Consider the following 14802-nt stretch of genomic DNA (forward strand, 5'->3'; position numbering starts at 1 on the left):
TATTGACAGAGTATATAATCACTCTCCGCATCTTAGAGCTGTGGAAGAAAGGCACGCTCTCTGCTCTGATCAGGACACTTGTTTGTTTGGCTGTGAAATCCCTGCAAAGTATAAAGTGTCTTGTAACAGACAAAAGAAGTTGCACAGCATTGAAGGTATTAACGGATCCCTGTCACTGGGTAGTGTTCGCCTTAGCAGCTGTTGTTTAGAGTACAATTCGAAAGAAATGCAGCCTTCACTAAAAATCCCTTGCTATGTGCTGTGTTGCTTCTAGCCAACACCACCTAGACCCCTTCCCAGCTCTGCAATGCACCAAACTTTAAAAAAACCTGACAACCCAGCCCTTTAAGTGAATAGTCAGGATTTCCAGTTGGCTTGTTCCGTATTGTTGGTTTGTTTCTGGAAACTGGGATGAAGCATCCCTCTTGTGCATACTTGTCACTGTAGAAACTAATGCAGTGATGCTAAGTGTCTTTCCACACTCACATGGGAGTCAAAGATTTTCCAAATGGCCTGTTTTCATTTGGTTTTTGAGACTGCTACTATTTTTTAAAGCAGGCTGCAGTAACCAACACAATATCTGAGACCTTACACAATTTAAAGTCATCAGGACGTTTGCCGCCTTATTCTCAAAAACAGGAAATGGCCAATTTGTTGTTGGAAATTAGACACTAGAAATATCTGATAAAAGTCCATAATTCTCATCAGCTCCTGTTTCTTGAAAGAGTGAAATATTCTATGCTGAAGTGAGCAAGAAGGACTGGATTTTCAGGATGTGAGCAGAAGATTTCTGAGCTTCCTGAAAGGGGGAAAAAAACCAACCAACCTCAAAAAACCAAAACATACACGGCACCTCCTTTGAAAGGGCCTCCACTTGATGACCTTAGAGCTGACATCTCCAAAAATCACCAGTCACTCTTGAATACACTGGCTAGCAAGGCCGGAGGAGCTGGGTGCAGAAAGGTTGTACTTGCTAATGATCAACACAATGGCTGTGTTGTTGAAAGGATGAAAAAGGAAGGAAAATCATGATAAAGACACCCTTTCCTCTTCCCTTGAACTTTCTTTCCTTACCTCTGCTTCTTCCAGAGCCAGCTGAACTTCCGACTTCTCTTGTTCAACCTGTTTCTTGATTTTTTCTATTTCATGGAGGCTCTTGTTTCCTTCACTAATCTGATTGGTCAGATCAGAAATCTCCTCTGAAACCAAAAGGATGGATGGATTTAGCGATCAGTGTGTCCCAAACATACTGCAATTCATAAAGTGTGAATACAGGACCCATGCCTCAAACTACTACCTCAAGGGTTTGTCTGTACACAAATGCTGCCTTACTTTCATTTACAGCAACTTTTTTTACCTGACCAACTTGAAGGCAGAGACTTCAAGCATGTGAATGCTTTTTGAAGTGGTTATTGTGGTTTAGTTTTTATCTGTGATCTGTAGGTTAGCAACACTGTGCTCTGCTTTGGGAGCTGTCTAGACTTCATCTGCTGCACCTCTGTCATCTTTCTTGTTCCTCCCCTGAGACTGGCACCTCTGCCAGTGAGCTTCATTGACAGGTGAGCAAAAGGATGTCTGCTTTTCGCTGGCCATTCTGATTTCTATGTTTAAAACCTGCATTGCCGGTATCAGTCAGTGTCTCCAAACACATCAGAAAGCTAGTCTCAAGGACGAAATAAACGCCTTTCCCCACAGCTGTTACAGGGCACCTGCATCCCTTCAGCTGTCCACTGGTGTGGCTCTCACACTGGCTGTGGGCCCTGAATGAAGCCTACCTTGGAGGTTCTTGTTTTCCCGTTTCAATGTCTCCAGATGGTCCAATGTCTCCTCGTAGGCATTCTTCAGCTTGAAGAGCTCAGTGCTGAGGCCACGGGCCTCCTTCTGGGAAGCCTCCAGCTCAGCCTGTGACTCTTCGTACTTCTGCTTCCAGTCATTGATGATCTTGTCGAATCCACGCTGCTTCTTGTCCAGGGAGGCAGCTGCTGAGTTGGCCTTCTCCAGGTCAATCATCATGTCTTCCAGCTCATTCTGCAGCCTGTGCTTTGTCTTTTCCAGAGAAGAGCACTTGGCATTGGCTGCCTCGATTGCTTCCTCAGCTTCCTGCAGGCGAGCTGCAAGCTTTTTCCTAGCAGGTGGGAAGAGACAGTGAAATGACTGAGAACCACTGCTGCCATGTTATCCAGAAAAACTGATACCAACCAGTATCTCAATAAATCAGTTTTGAAAGGGAGAACTGGAGGGGGCCGGGGGGCAAGAAGAAGGGAAGGGGAAATCAAGTCTCTAGAGAGAAAGGGCTATGATAACCTAAAAACCAGCTTAAATAATGAATGCTGACATGTGGCAGATAATTTTGTGCATGTGTACATATGTGTGAATATTTGAAATTGAACTTTTGAACTCTCAAGCAGCAGCTTGCTACTTGCTAGCTGTAACCAGGATGGGCTGGTTGTAAATTTTGGTAACACCTGGTCTAAATGAAAGTGTCATGTTCCTCCAATTAAAAGATATAAAACAGAACTACCAGTTAGGAGGCTGATCACTGATCACAAAAGCCTTGGGCTTTTGTTCATAGACTATTTAGATTAGGAAAACAGAGGGTTGGGAGTCCCGGCAGGAAGAATAGGTCCTGGAAATAAAGGAGGGCCCAGATAGAAGAAAGTGAAGATGCTAGATCGAGAAAATGTACTGGAAGTGGGGGAAGATCCTGCAGATCAGAGATGTGTGGAGGTAGATGCTGGAGGTGCTCAAAGACCTTGCCCAATAATACCCGAGACTGTTAATTGTGAGTGACTGCACAGCACGAACCAACATGACTTTCTGCCCTACCTTCCTGGAGCAGCCATCATCTCCCTGCTGGGAAGGCAAGTTAAGACCTAGGGAACGTAGCACTGGGCCAGGGCAAAGCAAGTGAATGTGCAAGACAACCAAGTAGGGTAATCTGATCTTGTTAGTTCTTAAATAAACTCCAGTATCCATATCTACTACCCCATGAACAAGGACTCAACAGAAACATTGACCTGCTCAAGTAACGAAAAGAACAGAAGAAGGACAGCCACAAATGACAGCAATAAGCCAGGGGGCTTTTTCCAACCAGATTGCCCTATTTCCTTAGCATCATAACAAGACCCAGGGAGCACAGTCTTCCCAGCTGAGGGCACAATGAAGCCCATATAACCCACTTACTTGGCATCTTCCAGCTCCTCAGTTCTCTGAATGGCGTCAGTCTCATACTTTGTTCTCCACTGTGCCACTTCTGCATTTCCCTTGGAGAGAGCCCGCTGCAGCTCTGCCTTGGCTTCTTGCTCTTCCTCATACTGCTCCCGCAAGAGATCACAGTCATGCCTGGCTGCTTGCAGGGCATGAGCCAGGGCATTTTTGGACTGCAGAGATATAAAGGTCACAGTATTACAGGGTTACCTACAGCAAAACCCAAACAAACAGCCCCTAGAAATCCAAATGGAAGCTTAAGCCTTTTTTTCTTTTTGCCTCTGGTCTTGACAGTCCAGGGCAAGGGAAGTAAGAAGTCTCTGAAGTCATCCTTAACTGGTGACACGCTGAGGGAGCTATCAAGACTGAAGATAATCTAACACCTTTGGAGAAGCATCCAAACTTTTAAGATGCAAGATCTGAGATTTTGGCTATACTACTGGGTAAGTTTTATTTAGCAATTATAGATGCTGATTATTTTTCCAAACTCTTCTCCTGTGTCTTGCCTCAGTCAGGGACAGGAACTTATATCAGTACAATTACCAAGAAGCATTCTCATTCCTATGTCTCATTTCAGCTTTTATCCAGGCTACAAATGAGCATGAAGAGTTTTCCCCATTCCATCTCAATGAATGGGACACAGTCAAAGCATTACCTTCGTTTCCTCTTCTAGCTGTCTCCTAAGTTCTTCAATCTGTTGCGTAAATGATGTTTTCCCACGGGACAGCTGACTTATTAGTGACTCCTTCTCTTCAAGCTGTCTTATAAATTCACCTGCCACAGGATTTAACCACAAAACAAAAAAGAGGTAAGACCAGAAAATTACAAAGTCCCAGACAAAATCAAAATCCCACCTGTCCAATTCTGCTGAGGAAAAGAACTAACAGGGATTGTGGCTGACCTCTTGTGAAGCTTCTTCCAAAGTTGTATCTATCAGAGACTTCACCAGGATAGTTTTCCTTAGGTGTTTGGTTGGGCAGGGCGGGGGGGGGGAGAGGGCGGTGTTTGTTGTTATTTGTACTGCCACTCTCTTGAGTCATTAATTTCAGTTCAGCTCATGGATCAGACTAGACTGATGCTTACTCCACATGCAGTTGTAGCTGGGGTTTTTTATACTTTTCTTTACTACTTTATATTGTTTTTCCACACACTTCTTTTCAGAGGGCTCCAAAGCACCCTGAGAACCTCACAATGACCAGCATACAGAACAGAGGGATACATAAGAAAAAGTTCATTTATCACTAGAAGGGCATCACTGCAAGGTGGAAATGGCAGCTTCATAGGAGTACATAGAACTAACATGAAAACAGACAGGAAGTGAAAAATATGTCTTTGAAAATATGCAGAACAGTGATATCTGATGAGGATGCAGAGATTAAATAGTACTACTCTGGCTAAAAAAGGTAACAAGCACTTAGAGGACATGTGGTATTTTTGGTCGGATATGAGCGTCTTCTAGAGTGCAATGCCCAAGGTCATGCTGAGGAAGATGGTATTCACACAGACAGCAGCAGTATGCCAACTCTTTCATCTTCCCTCTAGCATTGCAAGACAGATGTGCACATCCTTGTTCCTGAAACTGGGTGCCTAGCCAGCACATCCATTTCAGCTCATGAGACAGTAGCACGGTATGCTGGTAAACATGGTTATAGGTTTGTTTTAAAAGCCGGTCGAAGGCAAGGTTGTGCCTGCTGCCAAGGTTATAAAAAAAATTTGAAGACAGGAAAGTCAAAGGAGCCAAAGACACTGCTTCACTGAGCAATCTTAATCCAGCCACCTTGAAGCAGATGTGATCACACAATACGTCTCACTGACATAGTGCTGACACACACTTGGTAGACTGTTTCCCAGTAACTTATCTTCGGCTGAACACGCACATACCATTCTCACTCTGGAGTTTTGTCTTCTGAGTAGTGAGGTCATTCATGAGGCGAGTCATTTCCTCCAGTTTAGTTTTTGTCTCATTCAGATGGTCTTCGTAAGTGCGACAAAGTTTCTCTGCATTTGCCTAACAGGAATCAGGAGACAAGACATACAAAGCTATAGCCTCCAGACAGCCATTTGGAAGTGGTAGCCTTCCATATGTATCTTTTTTTTTTGTTTGCCTTTCAGAGAAATGGCAGATAGCAAAGACACAGATACCACAGCTGTAAAGGGAGGAATAGTAGCCCTGTGTCTATAGTCCCAGGCCAGGGGTCTTCCCATCAGATCACCTTCCCCATTTGTTTTCCCTGAACTGTGTACTCAACTAAAGCACCAGCGTAAAAAGACTCTGCAAGAACTTCAAAAGTAATCACATGCCTATGAAGTTCAGGCATAAGCATCCTCATAATTGCTAGATGGGAAAATCACCTCCAATGAAAATTGCTTTACTGATTCTGCCTTAATTGCCATTTACCATAAATTGAGTTTGATGACAGCTTTCTAACTCTCAGAATACTGGAATTTCTTCACTTTGCACTGAAAGAACTCTTTAGAGTGCTCTGAAAGCTACCAAGATTATCTACCCAGGAAACAAAATCCACTGTTCAGCCATAGGAAGTAAAAATATACATGATGGTCATGCAAGCCTTTGCTTTGCACTCCATGAGCGCAAAACTGAGAACCAAGGGCAGGATCTGAGAGGATTCTGCTTAGGATGGGAGATATCCAGCCTTGGATGGCATCACCCCAGTCATCACCAGCCTGGGGGAGCACAACTTAAGTGACACAGTTTTGTGCTCTGACATATATGGATAAACAGTATGCCTGTGACTGGTGTTGCACTATGTGTTTTAGACGGACCATCTTAATTGCTGTCCCATGTCCAGGTAAGAAGGGTTATACCACCAGGTGTGGAAGGGAGGACACTGTGCTCATAAGCACCCTTCGATTGCAAGGCACCACCTTCTAAAACACTTCAGCCCTACCAGGTGTCCTGGGAAACCTTCAGACCAGCCCTAGCTACACATGACCATGTTTCCCAGACGTGACCAGGTCTGGGAAACCTCAGGACCCTTACTTTTCCCTTGACCATCTGCTCCATGTTGGATGACAGATCATCCACTTCCATCTTCAGCTCGCTTTTCTCCTTTTCCAGTTTCTGCTTGACCCGCTGCAGGTTGTCCAGTTGCTCCCCCATCTCAGCCACACTGTCTGCGTGCTTCTTCCTCAGGGTGGCGGCTGTGGCTTCGTAGTGCAGTGTGGCCTCCTCGAGGTCCCGCCGCAGCTTCAGGAACTCTGCCTCACGTTTCTTGTTCATCTCCAGCTGGGCAGCTGTGGCTCCCCCAGCCTCCTCAAGTCGCTCACTTAATTCCTCCAGCTCTCGGGCCAAATCTGATCTCTGCTTTTCCACTTTGGCTCGAGCAGCTCTTTCTGCTTCCAACTCCTCTTCTAGTTCTTCTATACGAGCCTACCAAAGAGACACAAGCACCTTTAGGTTACCTTCATTATGCTTCCCATTGGAATATCTTGAAGCACTTTACAAATGGTTAAACCCTCTGCCAGCCCACACTTTACAACACAGGTGGACACACAGCAACTTGCACATTTGTGCCAATAAATCAGATCTTGCGCTAGAGTAAGAATGATGAGTCACATCTTTGGGTCTCAAAGTTAAGCTGCAGCTAGCCATGAAAAGCTCTGCAAAGCCTTTCAGTGAGGCACAAACTCATCCTAAGGTACATAGAAGGAAGCAAGCTGACCTGAAGCTCCTTGATCTTCTTCTGCAGCTGCATCACTATAGCTTGTTCATCTTCTATCTTGGAATTCAGCTGGCTCATTTCAAATTCTTTCCTGCCACAGAAAGGAAAATCCTACTGTGACCTTTCCCTGTAGCTTCAAGTCAGGCTTTTGCAATTTTTAAAGAGTTGTTCAATAAAAATTCTAATGTAACTAAAAATGAAAGCAATCCTTGTGTATTGCTATTTGCATGAAAACACATCTTCCTCTGAGCAGCAGTTTCCACATCAAGACTCTGCATGCATTTGTGCAATTACATTTCTGGTTCTGTGTGTCATACAAAAGTAACATTATTTTCAGACTCAGTGGAAAAATATATTTATCAGTCAGGTCTTTCAACAATACTGTCATAGCTAGTTAGGATGAACGACTTTAGAGACTTCCTTCAACTTTCTCCTCTAAGCAATGAAAAACATAAATACCTTTATTTTTTATTTAAATGCTGGAAAGGGTAATGAATTCTCATGTTTCAGGTGTATTGTGCACAAGTAAGTGATTATCCCTCCCTCCTTGGCTACACGCTCTCTCCTCTGTCATGGAATTTCATTTTAGCCACCATTAGAACAGGATGACACGCCTGAAGGTTCTGAAATGACTGCGGTAATTGTGCTGCTTTATTTTGTACAACAGAATCAGTCTCTTTCTTACTTTTTTAGCTTTTCTTCCATCTGTAGCTTGTCATTCTCCAAGTCCATGACACTCTCTTGAGTCAGCTTCAAATCCCCTTCCAGTTTGCGTTTTGCCCTTTCAAGATCCATCCTCACTTTCTTCTCTTGTTCAAGTGAGCCCTCAAGCTTTAGGAACAAAGTCACTTAATAAATACATTGAACACAGATGGTTTACAACAGCCAGATATATGCTAAGCCCAGCTTTGTGCTGAGCTCTAGCAAGTGGCAAAGCAGAAATACTTAAGTACAAGCATCCTAATGTACGTTTTTTGTTTTCTAGCAGCCAGTGGACATACGGGCTAAAGAAATATAACATAAGAGAGTCCACACTTGACATTTGTGCAAGCATCACAGTTCTCTTAGTAGCAAAGTTCTGTTTGACTTCATGCCAGTTACAATGCAAATGCAACCTGAGTGGATTTTCCCTTGTTATCACACTCCTTTCAAAGGCTGAACTACACGGATAAATTTTTATAGCATTCCAGTAATTATACCTTTTACAGACAGTACAACAAGGACTGCATTTCTAAATCTTCAGTCATTTCAAAAAGGACAGGAATACATTTCAAAGCTTTGCAGCATTTCAGACTCATGAAACTGTAAGTGGTGGACAAACAAGCCTGGGGAAACATGAAGGCAGAGCCAGCTTACATCATCCACTTGCTGTTCCAGTTTCACTTTAGCTTTGCTCAGTGTGTTGACCTTGTCCTCCTCTGCTTGTAGGTCATCCAGAACTTGCTGATGAGCTTCCTGCAAGGACTTTTTCTCCTTAGTGAGTTTGCTGATATTCTCATCAAGTGTCGCCATTTCTTCTGTCAGATTTTTGACCTGTGTGAGAAGGGAAGATATATTTGTAAGACTTTGAAGTAAGAGATTGTCATAACCTGGGTCAAATAACTGTCTGTACTGAACTTGTATGCAGGAAGACGATGGAAAGAAAGGGATCTCTCTCCCCACAACTCCATGTGGCTTTTTGAGTGAAATTGCCACCAAGGGAGCCAGTGTGTGCCAGCTCTTATTGTGGGTTTAGTACATTCTTTCAAATGTACTAAATTCTTTTCAGTGTCACTTTCATTGTGGCAGACTCCAGCTTCTGATTCCCTCTGGAAAAAGTAGGAAATGAGCTTTACATTTACAGGCTCTAAGAAAAAGAGCTGGAAGAACTCACTGTTACAGCAGAAAATTATTTACTTAAAAATGTCCAAACTAGGCATAATTCTTTATCTGAATTGCAGCAAAACTCACTTCAGAAAAAGGGAAACAGGCTCAGAGTTAATACTGTGTCCCCTCATCAAGTCAGATAACTCTGTATATACTGATCCTTCAGTGTGGCCTGTGTAACAGACAGTGTAAAACCATCAGAAGACCAGTAGCTCTTGTCATAAAGGTAATCCATGCCCAACCTCTTTTGAATATACAGTGAAGTTCTAAAGTTACCTTGTTTTCAGTAGCATGCTTCTCTTTCTCTACTTTTGCAAGTGTTATTTCAAGGTCATCAATATCCTTCTTGAGCTCAGAGCACTCATCTTCCAATTTTCTCTTCTTAGAAGTCAGCTCAGAGTTCATCTCTTCCTCATCCTCAACCCGCTCGGTTAGTTCTTTGACTTTGGCCTCCAGCTGAATCTTGGATTTAATCAACAAGTCACATCGTTCCTCAGCATCTGCCAGAGTGTCTTGCTCCTGGTGTGGCACAAGGAAGAGGACAGCAATGACTACCTGGCCTTTTTATTTCCTCACTTGTCCCCTATCCTGTAAGTGGTCAGAGAGCTTGATCCAATGCTACAGAGAAGCATAAGGAAAATTTCCCACTCCTGATTTCAGAAGACAAGACCAACAAGTAATTAACAGAGCAGGATGAGACAGTGGGGAGCATGACTAGTCACATATAAGACTACTTCTATATCTAACTGCAATGAACATTGCCTTGCACAGAACCTGTTAAGATTTGCATTGCTGGCCCGCCTGGTTATATGCTAGAACATGAGAATTTCTATCCACTCTAATTTTTGGCAAGAGTCTGACAAGACCAATAGCTTTAATTGAATTGCACTAACACTCTGGTCTGTAAGCCTTTGAGCTTCAAAGAACATCTAATTAATATATGAATATACGTGTCTACTCACAGCTTGAAGCTGGAGAAGCAAATCATTTTTTTCCTGAACTAAAGAGACTTGCTTTTCTTCAAGTTCCTTTCTCCTGGCTTCAGATTTCTCCAGGGCCTCCTTCAGTTTCAAGAACTCTTCCTTCATATTGGCCATCTCCTTTTCAGTTTCTGCGGACTTCAGAAGAGGTTTGATCTTAAAGAAAAGCTTCATCCAGGGCCAGTTCTTCACAGCCATAAAAGCACGGATGTTCCACTGAATTACAAGAAGGGCATCCCTGGTTTAAGAAGAAAACAAACAAAATTCCCTAAAACTTAGCCTGAACTGAGAAAGTGAGAATTTTTTTCATTCTCAGTCAGTTTTATGGCTTTGTTCTCAGTAATATTAGGAACTTGTACTAGGTTCCAAGATATACAAGAAACTTCCTTCATATCTCTTGATTTTAAGGGACACAAAAAATTTCCAAATCTGATTTTTACCAGAGCTGCAGGCAACTAATATACAGTTGCTATTATTTTTATCATACATCTACTCTAAACCTTTAATTGAGGGTAAGCTATAGCCTTAGGGACGGTAATAATGGCTCTATTCAACATATAATTAAATGGTAATGACTATTATCTGCTAAGATGTAAGGGGGTGCCTTCATACCTGCGCTCCACTATCTTTTGAAACTCAATCCGCATCAGTCTGCCACGTGCTCTTGCCTGGATCATCGTTAAGATTTTCGCAAGTCTCTCATCCCTCATTTCTTCTAGATGTCCCAAGAGACCGGCTTTGAAGAACACCTGGAATGATTTTATTCCAGAGTTACACAAACCTTATTGAAATCATTCAGAAGAACGGTATTTTTACTGACACGTTACAAAGTAAAAGAGTATAGAGGGCCAAATACTACTTGCATCAAGGACTCCACTGTACAGTTCCAAAGTTGTTTTAAAACTCATCTCCCCAGTTCTGAGTAGGCCAAACTATTTTATTGCCACATTTTAATTGCCACAGTACTTTTCAACCGTGGCGGGTTCAAAGCAGGTCAGCTGAACAACAACCCCCAGGTCCCTGCTAATGGGATCCTCTCATAATTGCACATGGCCTCATTTCAAAAGCTGCAGCTGATCTTGTGGTCCATATATGTTTGAGTGTATCTATATTATATTAAATAAGCTATTGTTTTACTGGAGGTCATGGAGCATCAGCTGCTGTGTCCACTTGTAGTGTGGCTGTAATAAAAGTTTTGTGGGAGCTTGAGACAGAGAAACAAAATTTCTCTAGCACAGCATAAAAATTAATATCACTTTGCTGCTATATTACTGGTTCCTTGTATTATTAACTCTTCATTAATTGCCACCACCAGAAATTGCACAATGTCCTATTCTGCAAATTAGGTATTAGATCCATCACTTTTCTCTTTACATAAGCAGTGATGGTCTTTTCTGGTTACCTTGGTGTGTCCAAAACGATATTGGTTATGGTCAACATCTAAAGATGCCAGCAGTTTTTCAGCAGCTTTTCTGCTATCCACAAACTTATCCTCTGGGATCGCGCCTGGATTCAGAATGCGATACCTGTTAATAACAGATGAGCAATGAATAAAATTGGCTTAGATTCCACTTTCCCCCCCCGCCCTCTTCCTCCAAAACTTAAAAAAAAAAATCACCCAGGGTAATTTCCTGTTTTGCATCTACACAGGCACAAGCAATAGCAGAATTCTGCCCTCCACATTCAGGCAAACTAAATGGAAAATGCATGGAATAAAATACCTCAAATAAAAATGAGAAGACATTCTTTGCTTATTTTGACTGATGGGTTAGGGCAGGAGACAACACAGTTCTGCATTACCTTTGTTTAAAGTCAGCATAAAGCACCCTGTTTGGGAAACCCTTACGGCAAATGCGGATGCCTTCCAGGACACCATTACAGCGGAGCTGATGCAAGACAAGGAAAGCATCCATTTCACCTACAGAGCAAAAACAAGGCTAAATTAAATTGAGCTTCTCCATAGGGCTTCATCTTAATTTCACCATGGGAATAGGAAAATGTGAAGTGTCATCTCCTGAAAGAGCAACACCACTGGATAAGGTGAACAACACAGACAGTATTAAAGTACAGTCTGGTGACTTGGAAGTAAGTGTTGGAATGACATAGTTCAAATATACTAAAATTTTAAGACTGTTGCATTTTCCATACCTGGAGTTTTTGATTCATTGGGGATAATGCATCGTACAAAGTGAGGGGCTGTAGATTTTAGGTTAGTCATCAGCTTATTTAAATTTTCCTAGAACAGACATATTAAAAACACAATTAGTTTTAGCACTTTAGTGGAATTCTAATCACTTATCTCTTTGATTTTTTGGTTGTTAAATTTATTAAGGTCATATCTCTGAATAGTCTCCAAGAAAATTATAAGCTTGCCAAAATTATTAACAGAGAAGTGTGTTCAAATAAACCAAAGTATGAATTAACTTTTTTATAGGAATCCACATCAGTTTTAGCAAAGTCTTAAGAAGGCACATGTTTTACTTACAACCCAGAAATGTCAGAAATGAAATGAACAGCAAGCAAGATGCAGTATCATCCCGCAGAGCATTTCTGTAAAGCCAACTGCATTTTTGCCTAGTCACTTCCCCACTCGGTAAGCATAGTTCACCTTTCCCATCTGTTCCTCGTAAAAGCTAGCTTTTTGTCCTCCTGGCCAAACATTTTCCCTTTATTGATCTTAATCAGACATCTCCCAGGCAGGCAGCAAGCTAGCTCAGCAGCAGCCAACCATTCAGTGCCTACCAGTGATCACCAAGCTCTGCAGAAAGTGTTTTGTCTAGTAAGCAGAAAATAGAGACCATTAGAGGTGGAATATAATGTCATCGGCACAACTGTTCAAACCAAAAATTTCTCATACACCAGACAGGATGATAAATGAGACAACCTGAGCTGGGTACTTAGCAGCAATCTTGTGTGCTGGAAAGTGGGCTTCTATTTGTGGATTATTAAATTACTGAGTGATCCTTCAGCTGTCTTTACACTTCTTCAGCTGGTAAAATACAACTCTCTGTTTCCTATCATTTCCCTTCACAAGGAGTACCTCCAAACAAGCGAAAATTACATGACTAGTGGGAGATAACTACTTCCTTCCCTACCCGTGGTTTACCTACATTACAGCTTCCTCAGTGTTATGCATAAGAAATGGTACTAATGGTAAATTACAGGCTCCATTTTTCCCCGGCATGATCCTAGCGACAGCTTCCACCACAACCACATGCCAGTCCCAGTAGAAGGGAATTACTCTGGCAAAAAAGAGGCTATATGCCGCTCCATTCAACAACTTTTGTTTTCTGTGACTGCTCTAACCCTAGGATCCAACTGCAAACAGTAATCGGATAGGGACTGGCAAATAACTTGAAGTCAGTTCCTGTTACAAAGACGTGCATGAAGCTGTAAGTCACAAAGTAAGTGGTAAAGGTTGTTCGCAACATTTTGTGATACTTCCTCAAATTGAATAAAAAACACGTGTTCTCCTGAATGGTCAAAGAAGATAAAATGGAGCAGCCCCTCACACATGCTGTTTTAATAACAGTGTATTCACTTAGCCAAGGTCAATAACCCAGGCCCCGAATCAAATTCCCATGTTGGATTTCAATTTTTATTGTCCATTGCAATCCTTAACATTCCTCTTCAATGTATTATCTTAACTCAAACCATCAGGTGGGGAGGGGTCAACAAACCTTGTGCAATGAGGACACCGTTTGAAAAGAAGCACCTTTCTTGCGTTTCTTTTCTCCACCCTGGTCAGCTAAGAAAAAAATGAAATAAATAAAAATCACAATCTGTATCTCAGTAAGGGGTACGGGCAGGGCACGGGAGACAGACAAACTCTTCTAATAGTACACCTTCCTTTGAATGAAAGGCATGGCTAATCACTTGATGGCTCTGGTTGCTCAAATATTACACAAAGACTTCTGAACATCAGGTGTTATGTATCACAAGTTTGCAGCTCTCTGTACGTACTCAGGATTTTTGTCAAAGACCACTATAAGCTTTCTGGATTGCATTTGCATTTCAGATCCAGACATCATCACTTGTTGTGCAGAAAGTCCATAAATATGAATAAGGCAGAAAAATAACTTTTAGCAAAATAGAGTCATTTGCAGTTTGTTAAAAAGCCTATAGGGTGAGGCGATGCAGAAAAAGAAAAAAACTAAAGTAAAGCTTATGGAAAGTTTATACTGTACATTGTACTGTATAGACACTTATTCTCACGTGTGCAAGGAACAAGAACTTGTGCAAGGAACATCTATCTAGAAGAGGGAAATAAATATTTGTCATTTTAGATAGAGTAGCTTTGCATCCTTTGAATTTTGCTTAAAGCTTCAGAGTCAAAATCACTCAGATCCTCCAAAGGAATGCTAGTTTCTGACATGACCTTTATGAAGTTTCACAAGAGCCAAACACCACCCAAAAATGCACAGCAATTGCTGTAGCTTTCTAAACACTGGACCATTAGATCATTCCCAGGAGGTCTGGCATTCTGTCACCTGTCAACAACAGTCAACATAAAAGGAGAATTGAGAAATACAATGTGTTTGATGCAATTTCCCAAAACCTTTCCCCCTTTTGAAGGTGACACTGCTGAGACTGGAGGAGGCTTAATCTGGACAGGCTGTTCTTTTCTCCTGACACTGAGGAAAATCAAGGTAGTATTCCGACAGACAGGAATATTCACAGGCAAATAGGCAGTTAGTAACTTGCAAGAATTTGCTAGTGGTAGGATTTTTGTTATTTACATTCAGCTCTGTCTCTTATCACATTATGAAGTCTGCAGCCTGCTTGCTTCCTTACAAAGTGTCTTATGATTCATGACAACATCATCTATAGAAATGAGGTTACTAATAAATAGGCTGTAAGTGACTGCAATTTCAGGACACAAGAGCTACATCTTTGTAATGAATGCTAGTCTTATTTACTTAAGATCAATTTTCTGGGTGCTTGCTACTTGTCTTCTCACAAATAAAACTGTCCTGTGGAATGCATACAGCTTAAATACATTCTCAGACATACATTAGTCTTGTCAAACAAAAAAACAACAGCAACCAAAAAGGAAGATGTATTGG

At 41.8% G+C, this 14802-nt stretch overlaps 1 protein-coding gene across 2 annotated transcripts in view; it reads right to left on the bottom strand.

The window, feature by feature from the left end:
• The window catches only part of MYH15 (myosin heavy chain 15), a gene marked incomplete at its 5' end in the record, with an annotated part of 44635 nt that overhangs the window by 11313 nt on the left and 18520 nt on the right, over window positions 1–14802 (bottom strand). For both annotated transcript variants that reach the window (XM_082013966.1, XM_082013965.1), the window contains 16 exons: window positions 1075–1199; window positions 1776–2125; window positions 3184–3380; window positions 3863–3981; window positions 5089–5215; window positions 6209–6598; window positions 6891–6981; window positions 7576–7721; window positions 8247–8423; window positions 9033–9275; window positions 9719–9974; window positions 10349–10485; window positions 11139–11262; window positions 11537–11654; window positions 11885–11972; window positions 13417–13484. In XM_082013966.1, the coding sequence (XP_081870092.1) occupies window positions 1075–1199; window positions 1776–2125; window positions 3184–3380; window positions 3863–3981; window positions 5089–5215; window positions 6209–6598; window positions 6891–6981; window positions 7576–7721; window positions 8247–8423; window positions 9033–9275; window positions 9719–9974; window positions 10349–10485; window positions 11139–11262; window positions 11537–11654; window positions 11885–11972; window positions 13417–13484 (2756 nt within the window). The remainder of the gene's footprint in view (window positions 1–1074; window positions 1200–1775; window positions 2126–3183; window positions 3381–3862; window positions 3982–5088; window positions 5216–6208; window positions 6599–6890; window positions 6982–7575; window positions 7722–8246; window positions 8424–9032; window positions 9276–9718; window positions 9975–10348; window positions 10486–11138; window positions 11263–11536; window positions 11655–11884; window positions 11973–13416; window positions 13485–14802) is intronic.

The sequence above is a fragment of the Phaethon aethereus genome (genome assembly GCF_964289735.1).
Source record: "Phaethon aethereus genome assembly, chromosome: 1".
Classification (NCBI taxonomy): domain Eukaryota; kingdom Metazoa; phylum Chordata; class Aves; order Phaethontiformes; family Phaethontidae; genus Phaethon; species Phaethon aethereus.